General features: G+C 39.8%; 1 protein-coding gene across 1 annotated transcript; it reads left to right on the forward strand.

The window, feature by feature from the left end:
• Positions 1-486: 486 nt before the first annotated feature.
• LOC115358818 (innate immunity activator protein) lies at positions 487-22,660 on the forward strand. The gene is given in 11 exon segments (XM_074933713.1): positions 487-771; positions 9,890-10,016; positions 13,399-13,508; positions 13,510-13,533; positions 14,905-15,027; positions 15,169-15,400; positions 15,577-15,630; positions 15,980-16,280; positions 17,106-17,258; positions 17,496-18,204; positions 19,950-22,660. Coding segments are annotated over 10 exon segments (1,854 nt in total). The 5' UTR covers positions 487-771; positions 9,890-9,961; the 3' UTR covers positions 20,043-22,660.
• The last annotated feature ends 139 nt before the right edge of the window (positions 22,661-22,799 follow it).

Genomic DNA, 22,799 nt, shown 5'->3' on the forward strand with positions numbered 1-22,799 from the left:
CGCACGGCTGCCCTCTAGCGACTGAAATTAAAAATGATCTGAAAGCTTTCCAAAACAAAGTTACCGTCGCACAATGTTGCTTGTATCTCATTTCAGCAACAGATTAAAATGCATGTGATGAATGTTATGAACACAGCTAACCTACAAGCCATACCTGCACCGCTCCATACCTAAGCCCTCCCACGCAAAACCCCCGCAGAGAGGCAGCGCTGCGGCTCAGCCAGCAGCGGATGGAAACATGTAACCTTTAGGTGCCACTCGTCAGCTCCAACTCTCGGACTCTGAGTAAGCACGGTCTGTCGTCTGTTGCAGTGCCACTACACAAAAATAAACAAAATGCATCAGGGGTAGTTTGGTGGATTTGCTTGTATTTTGGACATTAGGTGTCACTTTATTCTTCGTCATGTCTTTGTTGTGCGCTGCTTCTTAAACGCCGCACGTCGCTGACTGAGTGTCGGGCCGCCCTACTCTTCGACAGCCCCTGAAGGCAGCATTAAACTGCTTGACTGAGTTCACTCCACAAACTCGAGCTTCCCTCGCTGAAAGTCAGGGATGTAACACTAAGGTCATTTTTTTCTCAATAGTGTTTCCAAGAATTTAGACCATTGAAGTACGGCGGAAGGACAGACTGTTGTGCCTTTCCACCAGCATTTTGAGTTCATATAAAGAAAAGAAACTTCCAGCTCAAATCTGGAATAATGCAAGGCTGCGGAGCCAAGGGTGCATGGATGCAGAGGGATCACGATGCTAGCTAACTGAGTAGCTGCTCAGGTAAGAGAAAACACTCAGGAGGTTTTGCCATTTAAAAGTTCTCCATTGCTGTGGATTTGCACAGTGTGTTGTTCAGTTGATGCCATGTAGCTTTTATTCCACTTTGAGATAAGTAATTATAAGTAGGCAAGAGTTTAAAATGAGCTAACCGCTAGCAGGCTAGCCATTTTCTAAAGTTTGTTTAACACTTTATACAGCTGAGGCCAGCTAACTTTAAGAGGCAGAGCAGACTGACTGCAGGGATGGATGGATAGGTGAATACACTCTGCAAGAAATGTTCATTTAAAAAAAAAAAAAAAACAATGGTAATGTAAGGCAAGTTTACATACTTAATGTGAACAGCAGTCTCCTTTGCACCACTTGAAAAATAAACGGGCGTACATACATGCAGAGATTTGTGCAGTTTATATTATAGCTTGGATTATTAAAATGATCCCTCAGTCCTATTTGACTTTAATGGTTACTGTCCGAAACCAACTTTGGTGCACATTCACCATCCATTTAAATCTAAAATCCGCACAGACAGAGAATTTGTCTGTCTACAACTGCAGTGATCATTTGTCAGAGTTAATTGTAGAGTATGGTTAAACCATAGAGATTGAATGGGATTCAGTTTCTATGGGTTAAACATGGGTTTTAATCACAGGATGCAAACAAATTGTAGACTCACTTACAACAGATTGCACACTTATAAATCAACCATGCGGATGTGTCAGTGGAATAATTACCAAGAGTAGTTACAGTAGTCATTTTTGTGGCTGTAGCTGTAATTGATTAGGTCCTACAGCCTGTGGTGTGTTGGTGTATGGGTAACATCATGCTCTCTGTACTGTACTGACAAGACAAGAAGCTGGTTATTGTTGTCATACCTCTTTATTTTTTATGTTAGTTTTATGGCAGCCGGAGGTTATACTTATGGGCACACATTTGCCTGTTTTCTAGACCCTCTCAAAAGTGTACTAAAGTTGAAAGGTTTACTGTAATAAAAGATATGGGTTTGCTGACCAGCAGGGAAGTAATGAACTAGCTACATCCTCTTTCAGAAGAACACAATGTTTACATGCAGAAGATTGTATAGGTGACTAACAATAAACCTGATTTACAATGGCAGCCAGGCTTTCCCAGTCGACATCATTCTAGTGCGCTATGTCTATCTGAAAGATTGAGTTTACACGTAATCTCGAAATTGTTGTCTTGAATCAATTCAGTGTCAAATGTACCATTCAGCGGTGATTTTGTCCAGATACAGTGCTTTGAATGTTCAGTGTTCAGTGTCAACAATACTGCAGACGTGCTTAAATGTTCACCATAGATGTAACTTAAATTTCAAAAATATATATATTTATATATGTATAGGTTTCAGGTTTTGTCTCTGACCTCTGAAAATGCATGCTGTAACACCACAGCAGGCTGGTTAGTTGGTTAGTAATTTCCTGGGATGGGAATTCTTCAGTCTATACATTCCTAAGTAACGACCAGGGGCCAAAGGGCCACTTGAGGTCTCTTGCCCACTTGCTCGTCAAATGATGCTGTTGGGATTTTAGTTAGTTCATTCTCAACTTTAAATTAGGGATTTGTCACAGCTCAGAGGCGTCTATGGTTTGCATGGTGTTTCACAATCTCTAATTTAGTAATCCACGAGACGTACCCGTTCTGTACACTTGCTCGTTTGAAATACACGTCCAGTGGACATCTACATGACACGTTGGTTTAGCCAACACAGTGTTTAAATGTTGCTGCAGGAAACACAGGTAGCAGTCAGAGGGATGGAACAGAGCCCAGTAGCTCAGAGACTTGCTTTTTAGTCTGTTTTAAGCCTTGGGAATTAGATGTTTGTAAATCATTAATTACATCCAAATTACCAAGCACAAATTATAAGCTGCTGAAGTAAGAGCCAGTAAAGCTCAAAGTGTAGGGCTGAAGCCACATGAGGGAAAAGTCTTGATTGTTGACAAACTTGCTTCCTGGCAGCTGACTGCACTGCACACTAGCTGCAGGAGGCGAGCAGTCACACACTTATGTTATAAAAGGACTCAAGAATATTTAAAGAATTTTGTTTTGCCAGCTGCTGTGTTGCCCACACAAAGCCCTCTTCTCTGTCTCTCTGGGATTTCTGGTTTACATAAACCACCCATGACATCCACCAACTGCTGCTGTTAGGCTGGACCGGTGCCGGTCCTGTGCAGCAGCGCAGGGAAATTTGGTCTCTCCAGACTGACTGGTCTTACTGACAGACATAACTGCACTGCACAGCTGTTGGCATTACATTATTGAAAGAGCAAATGATTTTCACATCGAGACAAAAATATCTCCTGTGTGGTCGCTGTCGTATCTCTCAAGTTTTTCAACATTTACCCTGCCCTTCCAGCTTCACAATTCAAATGTTAAATGGATTATTATTGAAGTCGCAATATGGCTAAGTGCAGTATCCAAATTTCAGGAGCTGCAGTTTTTTGCTGAAAGTCAAAATGGTGTGTCAAAATACTGTTTTAAATTGAGTATTGCGGTATTACAGAGACGGCCCAGGTCTATAAATTGTTTTTTCCAAATGTGAGACAATATCTTTGTTTTGTACAGTTTTTTTTCAGTGAAAAATGAAAATATGGGGCAAAAATACTCATTCTTACTAGAATTGTACTATGTGTAAAATTAATTGGAATATGAATACTCTAAGCTTCTTGATTTCATATCCCTATGCTCTGAGCAGATGTCAGATGATTGGTGCTTTTAGGAAAATGAGTTGCTTTGTATGAAAGGTCCAGCTGCAATTTGTAGGTTTAGAAATACAGCACAGGAATCTCTATGAACTATTATGGCTGCATAAATTTCATGCGACACCATGCTTTTTGTTTCTCAGAATTATTGGCAAATTGTCTTACAGCAGTTGGATATTACAAGCCAAAGTCATCAGTTGCTCCTAGTAACATAATCAAACTGCAAGAAAACATTGAAAGCCCAAAAAATTGCTTGAGATCTGATCTACAGTTATGCTACAGAAAATATGATTGTTTCCAGATTTTTTTTTCATAATGGCCTCTCTTATGAAGACCCAAGGGTTTTAGTCATTGCGAGCTCTTACGTCAAGTTTATTTATACAGACCTTCATGTCATGTCCCAAAGGACTTTACTGCTGAGTTCTAACTAAGTAAACAGTCGGTCACATAATAAAATGATGTGATATGGTATGCAAGTGGAGAAAACACAAGGAAACACAGCAAAGCATAGGACACCAAATAGCATGTTGGAAAGGAATAAGGGACCTAAACCCTCTCGAAAAAGGAGAAGAATGCATGTACGCAAAAGTTTCAGTCTGGTGCAGGACAGAGAAATATCAAAAACTGGAGAAAAAAAGTAGAATCTGCTACCTGAACATGAGCTCCCATTGAAATATATAATCAAACCAAACCAATATTTCAGCCAGGCAGGCCCTCATCAGGCTGAGGACACCATGATGGAGTCTTAAACATATACATTTCACTTCAAAACTCCCAAGAAACCTTTTTTCTAGTGAAAAATGATTGAGGAAACGTTGGGCAGGCCCATTCACAGAGGGATCCCCCTTCAGGATGGTGCAGTGTGCACTCGGAAAAAGGACGTCACAGTAAAATGGACAATGGCTTGGACAGTTACAGTGAAATAAGAACTCAGCAGCTTCTCTTCCTCCCAAGAAACGGTAGTATCACCAGCGCCGTGCTTCCTTGTGTTTGGACCAACGTGACGGAGTGAAATCAGTACATAATTTGCAATTTGTGTCTATCTATTTAAACATGCAGAGCAGCGGGTTGGTGAGGGTGAGGTCATCGGTCATACAGAAACAGAGGACTCGGTTATTGTGTCTGCTTTCCTACTGTGGCAAACTAGCCACTGAAAATGAAACTTCATGCGTTTGAAAGGGTTGTGAATTCTGCCCGTTTTGGGAATTCTGGTGAATGTTTGGTTTGCAGTTTGATAATCTATGGGAATTTTATTGATTTTATTTTTTATGTTTTGTTTCTTAAATTCTTTGTCTGTATTCTTTTATTTGACTATAAAGCACTACTTGACAAAGTGTTGAGTACAAATGTTTCAAAGGCGAATCTTAAACCTTATGCTGTTTTAAAGCAGCTGCTAACTTCAGTAGTAACATTTTCAATGAGTCTACCTCTCAGACAGAGATGTCAGCTCTCTGCCCTTCTCCCACATTTTACTAAAATAAGTAACGTAAAATATCATTGGTAAGCCACCCTTCTATTTAGCGCCTTATGATGAAGAAACATCCTGATGAGTTACATCTTGAATCACTTCACTGAGTTGAAGTTATCTTCACCAACTCAAACAGTTTGAAGGAATACTCTGCAACTCCTAGCATACGCTTTTTCTGACTCACCCAGACTGAGACAAGATGCTTGATGCCATTTTCACCTCTGTGCATCCACTGGTTTGGGTCCTATGGGCATCATTTCGTGTTAGCTTAGCATAAAGACTTGAAGCCTATGGGAGTCATTAGCCTAGCTCGTCAATGTAGATGGTGGAACTGTAACCGGTGAACATGCGTGTTCTTCCATCTGTCTTAGTGATCCACAAACCGCTGAAGATTCAGGAGATCTGGCACAAATTAGCTTCTCCTACATTGACCTTTTTTTTTTTTTATAAAATTCCAAGAGGTGTATTTCAAATACACATTGATGCACTGTGTAAATAAGACAGCTTCAGAGTTGCTGTAAGGTTTATTTTTTCACTTTGACAAGCCAGGCTAACGACTCCCATAGACTTCAAATGTTTATGCTAAGCTAACACAAAATGCTCCCCCTAGGAACAGAACTACTGGACGCACAGAGGTGATAATGGTATCGAACATCTTGTCTCAGTCTGAGTTAGTCGAAAAAGGGCATTTTATCCAAAACATTGGAGTATTCTGTTGAAGTGGGAGAAACTGCCCCAATATGTCCGCCCTCTAACATGTTGTGAGTCTCTTGCACACCTTGCTGTGGGTTTTCCCAAACAGACCTCCCACAGTGTTGAGGGTGCCGTGCCAAAGTTGCTTTCATACTGTAAGCCGAGGTTCTCTCTTCACCAAACAAGCGGAGTGGCTTCCCAGCACTCTCTGGGTCAGGCAAGTGGGCAGCTGCTGAATTCATTAGATTCAAAAGCCAAGGAGTTTCCGTACGAAATCCGTAGCTGCCTTCTCCTCCGATGTGAGCAGCGAGATGATGGCAGCCGCGTGGCACAGACACCAGCGAAAAGCCTCAACCTGCTCGGTACAACTGGGAAGAATAAAGACAGGCTGCTCAGTGTTTGACGCCGCTCTGCCAGTGTAATTCTTCAGTTGTTGAGTCACCCTCTTTACAAACACAAGCTCTGAAAGAAAATAAATCAGCCAGCAAATTAAACACATATCCTGTCAGCCACTGTGTTTTTCAAGCAGCTACACTGTCACAGTGAGTTATCCTCCTCTTTGTGCTTTTGCACTATTTTGCATATTTTATATTTTCCATATTTTGTTTCCCTTTTTCTATTACTCTCTTTTGTTTAAGCGAAGTAGAGAGCAAGACATTGTAGTTTTAAATCTTGGTACATGACTTTTGTCTTTTTTATTTGCACTGAATTTTAATACATTGCTGATGCCAGACATATTTTTAGACCGTTTACAGGCAGTGGCTGATACTTGTGAAATTGGGCAATCGTGCTTAAACTGTGGATCTTAAATGCAGAGAGGACTGAGCCAAATATCCACTCTTTTTGTACTGTAGCTGCTGCTATGTTGGTGCCATGTCATTTGAGATCTGATACTTGAGTGTCTGGGAATTGCTGGACTTTGTTCAGAGTGTCTAAGCACAGACATTCTTGGAAAGCCAAAATGAATATTGGGGTTGTGAATGAATGTGAGCCATGCAGTTGCAGAGCAGGTGCTCACTCTGGGTCACTATAAATTATGTGGACTATCCCACCAGCAGCATGTGTTTCCCTCCTTTCAGTGGGAACAAAAATGGCAGGCCCGAGAATTGCTAGTCTGCATCTAGAAGGATAAATGCTGAAAAGGTTTGCACAAGCTGTATATTGATATTAATTATATAGGATTTATTTGCAAGTCTAGCTCAGTGATTTCCACAGGAACAGCTGGTTTTACCGGCCTGCTCAGTAACCAGAAGATGGCAGTAGATTAGCTTTGCACAATTATTTGACCTTCGGCGTGCAGAGCAGCTCCCACGAGGGTTAACAATGATTTCAAGCTGTCATTGTGAGAACACAAAACAGGCCAAGGCTGTTAGCTCTCTCTGTGGTTTGCTGTGTATTGTATGGATCTGTAATAGACCCATCTAGAGCATGTTAGCAAAGCAGGATTTGTCCCATCGATGTTTGATAAGTTGAGAGAAAAATGATTTATTATCTCTTTGCAAATCGTTCCTCACCGTTGGGCTCAAAAATGAAACCGTTAACATCTTTTGACTTGTATAAATTGTTGTTTACCAGCGTCATGGCTACATCTGTGATATACCAACATCAAATACCGGTGCACAAACATTTCTCCTGGGCCGCACCAGGTAGCAAGAGTTATTGTGTCTTGGTAATGGTGCGCGGTTTCAGTCTATTCATGCCTCGTCACCTCCCAGTTTCAGGACACCGATAAGGGAGTGAGGTAAAATGTAATTTCTCTTTATCTTCATTATTGTTGACACTGTTTCACACTCATATATGAGAGCCAAGTTATATGATCCTGGCTCCTGTGTGCAGCCCTCTGTTTGTGGCCACTCCTCTTCAGTGGGTGAGCCTTCCTTAGTGGGTGAGTCTCTCATTCCTGTCCAGACTCCACTCTCTCACCAGCTCAGCTCTTTTCAGTCCTCATCCAACTTCATGATTTCTCAAGGACAGACTCTGATTGTTGGATTTTGACTTTTTTTTTTTTTTTTCAACTTATGTTTCTCATTAGGTAAGTGCAATTCGTTTCATATGTTGTCCTAATGAAGGTGTTTGGCTGTATGTCTTTTTTACAGTGGTTTTACAAGCTAGAATATTTTGATTGCTGTGACATGCCTCTCTCTGTTTATAGTATTTTTAAGTTTTATGCTTCATAATGACATTCACACAGATTGATTTCACTCTTTAAAGAAAAACTCTGGGCAGAAGTTTTGTTTCTCTAAAAAAAAAAAAAAAAAAGAAAGAAAGAAAAGAAAAAGATATGTTTTGGCAGTTGTTGCTTCAGCCAAGTGTTTTCTAATAGATAATCTGTAGATTTAGACTTGACTTCATGACAAGTGATGTCAGGGTTGGTTTGACTGTTTGTGTCATCTGCAGTTCTGACAGAAATCACTTACACCCGACTCAAAATTGTTAAGAGTTATCTCATGCCAATGATGCATGGCACACTGACTGGTGATTTTTCTGTCTCTCAGAAATAAACAATTGCATAAAAATGTCACAGTGTTAAATGTACGAATCATGTTGCAGACAGTAGTCCATCGGTCAATGTGTGTTTTTTCAGTAAAATTAATTCAAACCTTTATTTAAACTTTCATTGATGTTTCCCTTATTTACATTCATGTCAAGATACAGAGAAACATGCCAAATTAAACAATTCAAAAGAGAACAATGCTCAGTGAAAATAATTGCACTCTGAGGTGAAGTGGTTACTCTCCACACAGTGACACCCTTTTGTGGCTTCACTTCCCTCCCTGTAAAACCGTGTTTCTAGCCATGTGCCATAGAGGTTTAGCGGTACGCAGTCGGCACCAGGCGCTTTCACTGACTCACACCTTCAGTCAGAGAGGGCGAACCTGCAGACTGTCGGCCCTCCACGGCACAAGATCAGAGACCACTGACTCACAACTACACTGTTTACACACTTGTGTGTATTGTCGGGGAAAATGACTTACGTCATGTCATTTAAGTATTAGGTACTGTTACATCTGAATAGAAGTAATTGCTTATTGTGTTTTTTGTTTGTTGCAAATTTAATCAAAACAGATACTTTGGTTTGTTTTGGTACAAATGTACACTAGATATTATCTTTTTTTCTGTAAAACCTTCCTTATGAATAATTCATGTCTTAAAAAATATGGTTTATTTCATTTTTGCATACACTTATTAGCCTTCATTCGGCAAGAACAGAAACTCATTTTCATTTATTTGGATCTGTATACTTACATAAAAACATGAAACTTTATGAAAGAGGTTCCATTTTGATAAAGAAAATGATAATCAGGTACATTATTAATCCCCATATTCTTGATCTTTGCCCATTTCCTAGTGAATGGACAAGATATGATTCCTCAAGTTACTTATGTTTTACTTATGATTTTATCCTATGAAGCTGAAAAGGTATGAAAAGTAAACCAGATCACGTCATTCTTCAGACCGGTGACTTTGCAGTGAAGCGTCACACCTTGAGCCGAGCCTGTCCTCTTTTGCAGACCTTAACAAGCCGGTGTGATGGAATGCAACCTGCACCTCATTTCCTGTGTTCTCCTAGTTAATAATCAAACCTGCAGGTTCACATGTGGCTCGGGCTTTTTTTTGTTTTTTTAATGCAGTCAGTCATAACCAGTCAGGACAGAGATAAAGGTGATCAGATAAAGTCATAGACTCACAAATAGGGAGTCACAGGAAACTCCCTAGACTTATTACAGTGACCGGTGTGTGTACTCATGCTTTGCGATACTATGACTTCACTTGACTCTGGATTAGGGTGATGTCTCAGGACTGCCTGTCATCCCTGAATCATTCAAACCGGAGGTCAGGTCAACATATTTAAAGGGCCATGCCACTGTTTTTGTATGTTTCAACCCATTTGCTACAATTCCTGTACTTTTAACACAATTTTCCAAGCATACTATTTTTTTTTTTTTTTTTTTTTACATGTTTTGAATGTTTGATTCAGTTTGAAACTATTGCCTACTCACTGACAGGAATTCAAGGCAGTTGGAACAATACAACAACAAAACAATATTGCCCATTGCAGCTGAACATTGTAAAAGCTCAGTCATAACAACAAAGACATTCAGTTTTATAGGTTTAAATAAATTATGTATACCAGCAACTTGAAAAGAAAATTATTACTTTTTGTGAACCTTGGGTTACTGTAGCATTGGGAAAGGTTGAAAATCGGTCATGGGCGTTATAAAGCTGAATTTGTACTTTACAGGGCATGGTGAACCTTGACCTTATCCTTTGCCTCCACCACTGAAGAACATCAGCAAGGAGCTGACATACCAACATGGAGGGCACCGGGGAGATCAGTGACACAGACAGTGGTATCATCCTTCACTCTGGTAAGACATTTCTGTGTTACTTCCAGCGGAAAAAAATCTACCAGGACAACTAGCTAAATCGTTTATAGGCATTGTTGTGTTAAGTGGGTGAAGCGCATGCACACAGCCTCTCAATCTACTATGAGCCAATGGTATTGCAACATTAGCTGACTATTTAACTCTCATGTGATTGTGGAGGCCACATGTCACACTGTTCCTCCTTTCAGTTCGTGTCAGCACCGACACACAGCCGCGTGAGGGAGCACAAATGGTCCGTGTCTTAGGGGTGATCAATCAAGGCCATTTTAGTTCACCTCTAGGACTTTAGCAGCATTAAATCTCGATTGTTTGAAAGCTACGTTGGCGAGAACTGCCAGCTTCATACATCAGGAAACCCGAAATAAATGCAAAACTAAAATTTACTTGGCATGTTGTTTTATTTACCTGGGCGGGCCACCCAAATATTAACCCTGTATAAGAAATAACGGCAGCTTTATTGGATTACTTTAATTGATAATACAACATACAAATTTGAGGGGGATTTCTTCATCTCAGAAGATGGGTCAGGTGTCAGATTTCTGTCATGGTTCATATTTTAAGTAAACACTGACATATATGGAGCTTATACCTTGTCATACCAAATATGTTGATTTAATTTATTCGTTACTTTGCATGGCAGTCCCCAATCTCTTTAAGCTTTTCCAGAGGCCTAAATCAATGTTGCAACTAACCTCCCACCTTATTCCAACCAAACCTGTGATAATCTTATCTTAGTGTATGCCTTTTAAATTACCTTAACCAAAAAAAAGACAAAAAACAACTGATTCATTATGATAAAATTCTTTCAAAATATAATCTTCTTGTAAACATATTCTTAATGTGACTGGAGAAAGTAAGTGGTTACCAACTTCCTTTGGACAAAATGCAGTAGTCAGAAAAATCTTGCCCACATGTACGGTCATAAATAATATGGTAACATGATAAACTTTCTTAAAAGGCAGAATTTATGACAGAGCTATTGTATTAAAGTGCATTAGATTGTACAGGCAGACCTGATAAAGTGGCCACTGAGTGTATTTTGTCCTCTATACTGCACTAGTTTATCAGATATGAGAGAGTTCTTTTAATGACTCCAAAATGATTGGTCTACACAAATATTTAGCAAAATGACACCCTTTCAGAGCACAACACAATCACAGAAGATTACACATTAACTGCCATTGTTTAGCTGTCTTGGCAGCACATTAAAAATAAATTATACAGTCAGTAACATAATCTGCTTTCTCAGATCAACTCTCCATTCCAGTCTATACCCTCTTTGATCTATTTTAGGTTGTAACTGCAGGGATATGAAAATAAGCAATCATCTGCTTGGTGAAACAAACCAAGTTGTCATGTGAAAAGCTGAGCTTAGATGAGAGAAAGTAAACATATGTGTGTTCCCGTGTTCCTTTATCACTAAATTACACTCACTATATCCCGTACAAAATGGAGAATGTAATACAATATTTTCAGAAGCACAGAAGTAATAATTATGTTGTCAACGTGATTCACAGTGAATCACAAATGATGAAGCACACCCTAACAGGACCACGAATGATTCAAATTGAAGATAAGGCTACAAGTTGTTGCATTTTACAGTGTTTTATTGAGGGGAAGTCCTGTGATTTCCTAGTTTGTGGTATATCAATGTCATACTTTACATGTGTGCCCCAATACTTTTGTACTCATAAGCCAGTTGGTGTTTTGTGTGTGTCCAGACACAACTTTGGGACTGGCAGTTTCAAAATTAGGTTGTCTGGGTTGTTCTCCCGGTCCCATCGGCCTGCATTAACTTGGAATTAAGTGCAAGGCTGGGAGGTTGTATTTTTTTTTTTTTTTTAACGCTGCACCCAGTGCTGACTGCTGATATGCTGTTTCCATGCTTACATTCCTTGTATCATGTGTGATTGAGCCACATGATGTCTGCTCTCTACAATGACAAATTGTCAATCTTGAAAGAATAGGGTGATTGTCATTTAACCGGCAGTCGGTTTTTAAGCCACCATTTGTAGGAAGCATTGTTTGGCCCTTTTGTATTCCTGTCACACATCTTTCCTGTCACACCTCTGATGTTTGTCAGTACCTGCAGGAGCTCTGTTAATAATCTCTGAAGGCATGCGGCTGTAAATGCATTCTCCCCGTAGCTATTCCCATAGCCCTGAGAATGATGCTAATGTTGTTAGTCACTGAGGCTTGAGACAGCTCCCTCTCTCAGACATTGTTTATAGATTGGAAGATCCTGGCACGTATTTACTGCAGTTTCAGTATCACTCTGTATCAGCGAAAACAAACGTTGCCAGGAGAGATGCATTTTTGTGGGCCAGTTCGGTATTACATTATCTGCAGTGGCCCAAAAAGCTAATCAGCACCAGTATAGAGAAGGATACTTGATCAAGAATTATAGTTGGCTATGTGATTTCATAGTACGAAGAAGCTCACCAGTATTTGTAAAATTTTATTTTTGATGAACCTTTATTTAACCAGGCAAATTGATTAAGAAAAATTCGATGGACAGTGATGGTAAGAGGCAAAATACTGCTTGATGAGGAACTGGGAAGGAAAGTTGCAGAGGGAGAAAAAAAACAGGGAGACAAAACAAAGATAGCAGTTCAGGTGAAAGAACACTATAGAAAGGAAAGATTGGAAAAAGCTATGTGAAGTAACTCAGGTATAGTCTGCATAGGACACCAGGACTAAAGTTTAAATTGAAGACTCTAAGTGAAGATAGTCCACAACATAACTTTTCAGTCAGTCACTTTTCAGACCCTTTTTTGTGTTGTGCAACAAATTTCTTGTGCAATTCAGTTGATTTCTTTGTTCAGTCATGAAAGCAGAGTGATAAATTATTAGTGAGAGGATATGTAAATGCAGTTGGAGCGGCATGGGCAAAAACATGACTACATTTGTGTTGTAATACTCCACTTTTTATTGTGTCACATATTGGGTGCCATTGGATTATTTTACCATGTAAAGTAACTTCCAGTGATCAGAATAGACTTTGTAGTTGAAAGGTTTATTCATAAAAAAGTAGAAGTTTAGATGTGATTCTAACTTAATAACTTTTCTTGTATCTTCAATGTTTTTTCAGTATTTTCTTGAATGCTTGACATGCTAAATGACATATTAATGATGTTTGTAAGTTTAAATTAGTAAACAATACCATTAAAGGACATTCACAGTTCAACAAGTGAAAGTGGAATCAGACATGAAATAAGACAGAAAGCGTAACAGGACTTATGAATTATTACCAGTCAAGAATGAAAAAGTCAAAACTGAAGGTCAGATGTTAATAACCCTGCAGTCATATCTCAGGCACATGATCTCATGTGAGTCCATTTGCTTCTTTGCTGTTTCTGCACAGGTTCGGACAGTCCCACGACTCACACGAAGGATGTGACCACTCATACGAGGGCCATGAAGCTCAAGCACCAGTCACTCCAAGACCAGCTAGAGCGCTGCATCTTGGAGCTGAAAAAAACTCTGCATTCGAGAAGCTGTGAGTAACACCGACCAGGTCAACAAACTAAAAAACTGAGGGAGTAATAAACAGTGTCAGTTTCAAGACAGATATTACATGTCACACGTTATCATGAGAATGTAAAGTATGTTTTTTTAAGACATTTGCAAATGTTAAAACAATACTGCAAAGGAAAAATACTGAACAACTCTTACATCATCAAACATGCTGCTACAGAGTCCACTCGTCGTATTTCGAAAGATCTACCACATTTTCCGGTGAACTAGGTTGGGTAGATAAATGTGGGTGGTTTCATGATATACTTAAATTTAAGACGGCTGTGTTACACTTGAAGCCACAACAGAAGACATTCATGTGATCCGATCCAGAGACAGGCACCTGACTGTCAGAAACCGAAACTTCTTTAATCTGTCTTCCTGTCCTCTGTAACCTCAGTTTACTTAGGTTTTAATCACTGGAAAGAACAACCCCTTTCTTTCAGATGCATTGCACAGTGAAATTAGACAGTGCTGCAATGAGATATTCTAAGTGTGTGTCCAAAGTAATTGTCAAGGGGTGCCCTGGTGGCCCCACTATGCCTAAGGCCACAAACAAACTGGGTTCAAATATGGCCTGGGACCTTTTTCGCATTTCACCTCCCCCTGCTAATTTTTCCCATCTCTCTCCAATGTGAACTATCTAAAGTATAAAAAAGGAGCCAATAAATAAAAAGCCAGAGACTAGGCATAGGTACGTATACTCAGCTGTGGATCTGTCTCATTTTGTAGCTGCTATAGGCTTAAACCTCAGGCCTGATCATTCTTTCCTGTTGACGGTCGGGATGGGCTTTCTTGTTGGGACAAGCCCAGGTGTACTAGTTGGGAAACTTAGGACACCTCCTAATCTCCCTTCTTTCAGTGACAAAAGAACAAGTAAGATCATGGGCAACACTTACATTATTGTTTGCCTGTGAAGTTGGCCAACAGTGACTCATGATAACAAGGTGTGTTACGACTGTGTTACGACTGATGTTAGTAATGGTGCGTTCTCATGCTTTGGGTTTCATTTGTAGTGAAAAGGCAGGCCATTGACACTGGATACAGTAAGTGAGACCCGAAGAATGTGTTGTGAGAGGAACCTGCAAAATCTGAATTGTGCAACAGGCTACTGAAACAACTTATATGCCTCAACTTGCAAGGAGGACAGAGTATTGTAGTACATTATTTCAAAACTACCACTGTATTACCTCAGGAGGATCTCATTGTCCTGGCGCAATAAAATGATTTATTACTACTCAAAGACATGGTGTCCTTATTAGACCCCAACTGTTTCATGTTCTTGTTTACATAAATATAAACTTGTACCTGTATTTAAATGTTGCTTTGTTGTGATATTTTCTGTGGCGTGTAGGAACTGACAGGTCAGCTGTCAGAGGATTACCCTCTCCAGCCAGGAGAGAAGCCCCCTCTGGTGCGAAGACGTATCGGAGCGGCATTCAGACTGGATGAACAAAGCATCCCTCAAGGAGCAGAGGTAGCAGCAGCAGGGCATATTTTACAGAATGCAAGAATGAAGCATGTCTGTTGTTAAACATTGATTAGCTTGTGGCACAAGATATATAAGACAGGAAGAGATTTGCAGTCACACATGACCTCTCTCTCCCTGCCACAACAGGAATCAGAACTGAATCTGGTGGACGCCGAGTTAGCACTGCAGGTGAAGATATATGAGGCAGCCAGGAAACTCTGCAGAGAGGATCACCTGAATAAGGCTGTTAAGAAGAGCCGGATACAGCAGTGCAAACGTGAAGAGAAGAAACTCAAAGAGCTGCAAGAGGCATCTTTTCAGCTTCGACTGGAGCACGGTCGATCCTCACCACGCCCGGCTTATAAGATTACACTGCTAGGTGAGCAGTGTCCTGCCAGGCAACAATAACATTGTTTGAGATTAAATTCCTTTTGAGATAGTCACTTCAAAGAATGGATTGATTTTCACCTAGTGAATCTTTAATGAACAATTTTGGTTTTGCACACATTTATAATAATTGAATAATAAAAGAATAATAATTGTTTGTGTTTTCAGATCAGGGTACTTCTGATGACAGTTCTCTGTCCGATTCAGCTGTACATGAGGAAGGTAAGATTGCAGTGATACTCTGACCTGATTTGTTCCTGGGAAACAACTGTTGGTTTTAGTTAAGTGTTGGTGAGAGCATGATCAAGACCAATTTCGGTAGTGAAGACAGTGCTTGCTACATGACCAATTGACCATATATAATGTTATAACATACACCAAAACCAATGTAAATACATTTATGTACAAGAAAATATTTGCTAGTAGCACTGCTACCCAGCAAAACTGTATTAACAGCAGTCCAACTTTATCCTGTTGTTAAAAATATACTACATGGATTATGTTAAGAGTATGAAGAGAAGATGACACTCAACAAATTAACTTGCACTAAATCTTTTCAATTTTTCTCTAGAAGTGACCAGCCAGCCATCACAACCTGACACATCCTTGGGCCTTCCTCCTCCAGGAGAGACAGAGCCTCCGCAGCCACTTCTTGTGTCATCACAGTCCTCCATCGACAGCTCCTACATCCCTCCATCGGAGGCCCCGCAGCCCCTCCCGCTCACCCCTTGCCAATCTCCGCATCCGAGTCTTCACTCGACTCCCTCATATGACGCCCCTCCCATTCAGAACTCCCCCTGGACAGAGTCCAGCCTCGACCAACCTTATCAGAAGATCAAGAAGTCACGCTCCTCCACTAAGAGCAAGTCCAGGTAAAAGGAGCATTCCCCCATGCCCCCTTATTTTCTTAATTAGCAGTTAAATTCTACTTACATACTTCTGCATTAAAGAAGCATTCTTAGTCTTTCATTTTCTATGGATTGTACTAATTGCTTTTGAGAAATTCAAATTTTGTGGATGCTGGTGCAATAATACTAAAATTATGCTATGATAATCCTGACTTTTCCCAGTCTACAGTGCCTTCATGACAGAATATTGTGCAGTTATGCTTTGCAAATCTTTTTAGATGTGGTGAAAAATATCACATTCATGAGTACATTCACTATTGGAGTAGAATATACTGTTAAGGCATTTGTGTGATAGCTAACATGTATCTACACTGAATAGCCAAAATACACCAAAAAGTAGAAACTGGACTATGAGAGAGCCTTGTGCTATCGTTACTAGTGCTGTCCGCTTACAGTGACCAGGAAATGTGCACTACTGGTAAATATGCACAATGCCAGGTAAATAAATACGTTTTCTATATTTACCTTAGCATATGTGTTTATCTAGAGAGTCGTGGCATCAGATCAACTTCAGTGCATCACCCCTGAAGTTAGGGGCTCAGTGTCTTACTCAAGGGCACCTCAGCAGTGATGTTGAGTGCCACAGATATAATCCCATCTGCCCTCCAGCTGTTAGCTCACAGCGAGAGCAAACTCTCCTGTCAGCATCGAGGGTCCTACCGCATTCTGTTGATCGGTCATCTCTGTCCCTCAAGGCTAACTTGAGAGACAGCTGTTTATTTTTCTTTTATATGCATGATTTGTAAAGGATTGCACATTTCTTATGGTGTCATGTTGTTTATTCAGCAGTCCATCCACAAGTGAAGTGTTGCCGCCACTGGAGGCTTGCCTACAACACTCTCCCTTGCCGTCGCAGCTTTCTCATCTGAAGCTGTCCCATTCCCAGTCGAGCAGCACCCCCACTACACCAGAGCTGCGTGTGCACCGACAGCTCTCCCTCAGGTAGCACCCTCCCCCCAGTCAGCACAACTATGCTGAGCATGCAATTAACTGCAAACCACACGGATATTCTGTCAAAGTTATACACTGAATGTGTGAAGGCAAATGCCACACATTCTAAAAGAAACAGAACACAAAGACTGCATAACCATAAACTGTATGTCACCTGTTTATGCTTTGCCTTTGCTGACTACTATTCTGAGCATAGTGCTGTATAACATTGTTATGTGTTTTTTGCAGGTTATCTGCTGAATCTTCATTTGGCCCAGAAAAGGATCGTGGTCGCAGCAGATACCCCAGGAGGCGATTGACGGATTACACAGTAACTTTACCAGAGCCTCCGGCCCTCAGGGAGAAGTACAGAAGCCATGCTAGCTCTGAGGATAGTAACTCTGAACACTCATCCACGTCTTACACTAGCTCCCCATGTCGAGAAATGCCCTGTGATCTGTCCAAACAATGCCCATCTGCATTCCAGCACCAGCGCTGTGGCCAAGTTGGCAGCCTTGGACCACCAGCCTTTCCAAACACCAGCTTCTACCAGAATTCCAGGCACCAGTCCAGCCCCAGCATTCACAAAGGCTACTACAGTGAGGAAGTGGGTTACCCATTTGATGTGGAAATGCCTCGGAGTTATTATGGCCAGCAGGCTCCCTGTCCCGCCAATAGATATGACTACTGGTTTCCAGAGGGTGCTGTGCACCCTCAGAGAGCACAGAGGGCCGTACCTCATGATGTCAGACTCTCCCCGTCTCCATGGGACCATCCACACTACCGCTCACCTGGGCTCCCACGACAAGTGGTGAACGAAGAGCTCATGTCATGGCACTGGCGCAGCAAATGCAAAGGACCCAGGCCGCGTTCCCTTGACAGACAGGGAGCAGTCAGATTGAAAAACACAGCAGCACGGGAGTTCACCCTTTCCCAAAATCAGCGGTACCATGAGCAGGTAAACAGACAAAAACCTAACATCTCAAAATTGCACAGCAGTGACACTAGTCATTTTCACAAAATGAATTTAAAATGGAACGGGATAGGAAATGGTGGCTTGTTACTTCCTAAAGTAGCTAGTAGAGTAGAACAACTGCACAGCCACAGCTCACCGGATGGTGATTGATTTATTTCTTCATTATTTCCAAACGATGAAGGCTCTAGACCATACTACTTTTTTGAGTTCTTCCCACACCATTTTTATAATCTTAAATGAGCATTGTGATCAGTTTGCTTTATGGCTGAAGCAGCCTACATTCTTCATAGTCTTTAAAATATGTAATTTTACAAAGGTGGACGTTCTCATTATCATTCACAGTTGATGTGAAATGATTCATTGATACCAACAGGAGAAGAGCCCTGGATAAACGTTTTCTACAAATTGCACCTACACTTTTTTTTTGTTGTTGTATCAGTAATGTGGTGTGTAAAACTGAATCCAGAGCAACAGAATGCCACTGTTCTGTATATGTTGTATCTTTTTCATGCAGACGTACTCAGCAGACTGACTTTACAAAAAGAACAATAGAGCTACAGAGGTGTGTTTGGCCTGCTGTAAAATGGATAGGTAGAGAGAGAAGTAAAATAATTCAGTATACAATTTTTTTTTTTTTTTGAAAGCACGGTATGTTTACATGCACATGTTGATCTGAAAGCAATATTCTTACTATTGCAAATATCACATAAACATGAAATGATAATTTGTTACAATGCACAAAAATGTATTAATGATTATTTTAACTTGGTGTTTTTATCTAACCTGAGGTTTAGCACACCAGCCTGGGGGTTATGTTGTTTGGCTCTAACCTGGGGGTTAGCACACCAAAATGTCTGCATAGTGCTTTTATTTAAACATAGAAACACTTAAAACTAATTTCATTGGTTTTTAAATCTGAATATGAGGCAAAAAGTTTACAGTGAAAGTTGAACTGGATGCTGTGGCTGTGTGTTTCTTTGCACATATGGCAATAAAATGCTGAGTTTCTTGTGAAGTGTATTTAATTTATTAAAAGTCACTTATTTTAAGTGATGTAAAATGTGCACAAAGACCTGAGCAGCAGTTGTTGTGAAAGTGTCCACTAATACACCAAAATTATTTTTCCACTGTGAACACTGCCAATATATTTACAACATTGGGAATGTAATCTTATTATGTTGTTTGGCTCAAACTAAAATAATTGCCTTATTCATACATATAGACATGAGACATTGTTGGAGAGTTTTCAGACTTGCCCCACATACCTTTAATTTATTGAATTATTAATGTCACTTCCAGCTCTCATACCTCTCATTCCGAAATATTAAATTGGTTCATGGGATGATATTCATCTGCAGGGTGGTGGGCAGCTGCAGCGCGACTGTAACTCATGACCGGAGGGAAATATCTGATATTAACTGCAGTCTGTATGGGAGAGTGTAATTCAATAATAGACATGCAAAATTGTGTGAGAAAATGAGAATATTAATGGATTTTTACTAATATGACACTGTAATAAATTTGTTATTATTTGTGAAAAGGCAATGATGAGATTACTGTGTGCCTGTAAACATACGCACCTCAACAGGGCAAAAAACAAACAAACAAAAAACATGTTTGCTATATATCTGCTCTGTAGTGTACAGTACATTGTACAATCATTATTCATTTTTGACTTGAAGTTTGAGCCAAGGCTCTGAATATATTTCTCTGTTCCCAACCTGCAGATCAGCCAAAGACGGGCTCTCCAGAGGGCTGCTGATGATTCTCCAGTACAGTGGTGTGTCGAAGAAAACTCTGAGACTGTAAGTCAAGTGTAAGGAGACAAAACTTGGCTTTTTTAAATACTGAAAATGTTTACATAGCAGCTGCAACTGGATGATTTTTTCACAACTCAGCTGAAGCAGTGAGAAAAGTGGGTTGGATTAACTGTTTGCATCCATGTGACACTACCTTGTTTTTGACAATGTACACCAGCTGTTTACATGCCAGCTTCTGTTTGGGCATATGTTGTCTCGTGTTAATTATAAATTCAGGCACTGATCTGGAAGCTTCTAAAATGATATGAATGGAGAGGAGTTGATAATTAAAACGCCTCTACAATAATGAATCAATCATTGCTTTGGTTTGCTGTAGTGCACAAGTTTGAATGCAGCTTAATTGTTTAGAAAACGAATGGTGTTGTGCTATTATAAAACTATGTTTAGCATTGAATCAAGATAATCATTTTTATATGAGAAGTAATCAAAAATGAGATGGTCTCCAGCAGCAGAGTTTTAGATAACATATGCTCAAAGGAACAAGGCAACTTCCAGAAAAGTTACTAAAAGTCACTAAAACTGTAAGGAAAATGTATTTTTTAAAAATTGCTTTTATCATGTATCTGAAATTCAGGCCATTGTCTAAGTTTGTTTTATTTGAATGAACTTTGTTCTCTTTCAAACAGGTGAATAAGGAAGACCTGAAGTAAAATGAATTACTTGTTTTGTTCATATGACTCAGTAGTGCCATGGCTTTGGCTCTCTGTGGCCTAAAACATGTCAGATGTGTTTGAGAAGGGAGGTGCAACAGCAGCAGAAACTGTCCACAGTTTGGTAGCAGAGAAGGGAGTGTAAGGTTGATGATTTTATTGTTGCTCATTTTGCTACACTTTGTGAGCTTCTCTATTTAATTTAAAAGGCAGTTTTATCTGCTGTTCTCTGAATGTGTTTGGAAAAACATTTATATTATCTGGATACATCTGGTTACTTAAAGACTTTATCAATATGTAAAAACTACATTCTAAATTATTCGAATGAGATACAAACTGAGAATATGGCCTTCTATACTGATATTACATTATCACCAGCAAGTTAATGATGCAGGAAGCAGAGAGTTAATCAGAGATAGACTATTTAGGGAGATATTTTACCTACTAGAGCATGTGAGGCCACCCCCAGGGGGCGATGCAGAGCAGTAAAACTGGGCTTAACAAGAGTAAAATGATGGTCTGTGGTAAGCTTGGCTCTACTCGGTTTGACTCGGCACGTCGGCCATTACAACAGGGCTATCTAGTTAAAGGTGTGTCTCTAACTCACTTGGCCACTTCATATGAACAATTTAAGTGTAATTATGAGATTTTCTGTTTTTTTTTTTTTGTTTGTTTGTTTTTTTTAACATGGATAGATTATCAACTACGATACAACTATGATATATTTCCTGGTTGTAAGCAGCTCAGTTTCAACTTCTCTCTGACCAGTAAATGATAATGAAGTCCTCTGATGATGCTTGAAGCAGGCCCAGCACATTTTGGACCAACTGATGGAAATGCAAATCAGCGTGGCCAAAACTGCCAACAGAAAAAAACTTCAGAACTTTACAAGAAAATCAGCTCTCTAAATTATACTTCTTTTTTTATTGTGCATTGCTGAAAATGACCAGACTGGGGTTAAGAGGGAACATATTTCTGTGTGCTTAGATGAATGAAATCTTGAACTAGTTTGGGGGAAAAAAAATGCTTCAATGCCAGGGAAAATCTTCTGAAATTGCCATAATATTTTATGATCATCAATTTCACGTCAGCTTATAATTGTGTCTTCATTTTTATTGAGATCTGTAACAATAGCAGTAATAGTCCAGTTACTGGAAAATATTTGCAATCAAATGCAGTGATAATTTTATAGCATATAGCACCACTGACTGCCATATATCCTGCTCAGTACTGCCCCCAATGTCTAAAATACTGCACTGCACCCTTTTTTCAGCAGTCAGTTAGCTTACTCTCTAATGCTGTCTCGATTTATGTTTTACACTGAAATTTAAATGGCATAAGCTTTAACAGTTTGTGTGTTTTGGTCACATACTGTGACAGATGATCATCTGATATAGCCTCCCGTTTGAACTCAGTACAAATTTAATCTTTGAGGTGGGTTGCCAGATCCTCTATGCAGGCTGGCCAACACTGCCAATGCATGTGTAAAACAAACACTGCAGCAGTTAAATTGGTTTTGAGTTGGCCTGGTCTAATCTGAGGTGAAATGTGTGGCTGTGAGAGTAAATAATTATCATGACTGATTATTTGCCTGCCTGCAAGTCACTGCTACATGCTAATCTGTTTTTCACAGTGCTATTTATTCATTAATTTATTGTAATTTGCACCACAAGACTCACAACAGATTTGGAGAAACCTTAGACTTACAATCAAAGAGGAGATGGAGCTGAAGATACAAAATCCAACAACAGAAAAGACTGTGTATATCTGTAAAAATAGAAGATCACCACTTTATGTTACCTTGTGTGCCTCTGTTCTTTTTTTTTTTTTTACTGTATTTTTTTATTTATCATATTGTCATAGCTCATGTAGTTTTTTAAGTGGAACTAATGTGTAATGTTGCTATACAAAAAGAAAAATCTGTGAAAATACTTTCCCTGTGGAGTTTAATAAAGAACAATACTGTAACTGCCCTTTGTTTACTTTCTTTTTCGCACACTGAAGTCGTGGCATCTAATCAGGCATTCCAGAGTCTTATCAGTCAATTGTTCATGTTCAGTTCAACATGGGCGTCCTATCCTAGTTTTGCAGTGCATAAGAGCTGTTG

This window comes from Myripristis murdjan, chromosome 5 (assembly GCF_902150065.1).
Source record: "Myripristis murdjan chromosome 5, fMyrMur1.1, whole genome shotgun sequence".
Taxonomy (NCBI): domain Eukaryota; kingdom Metazoa; phylum Chordata; class Actinopteri; order Holocentriformes; family Holocentridae; genus Myripristis; species Myripristis murdjan.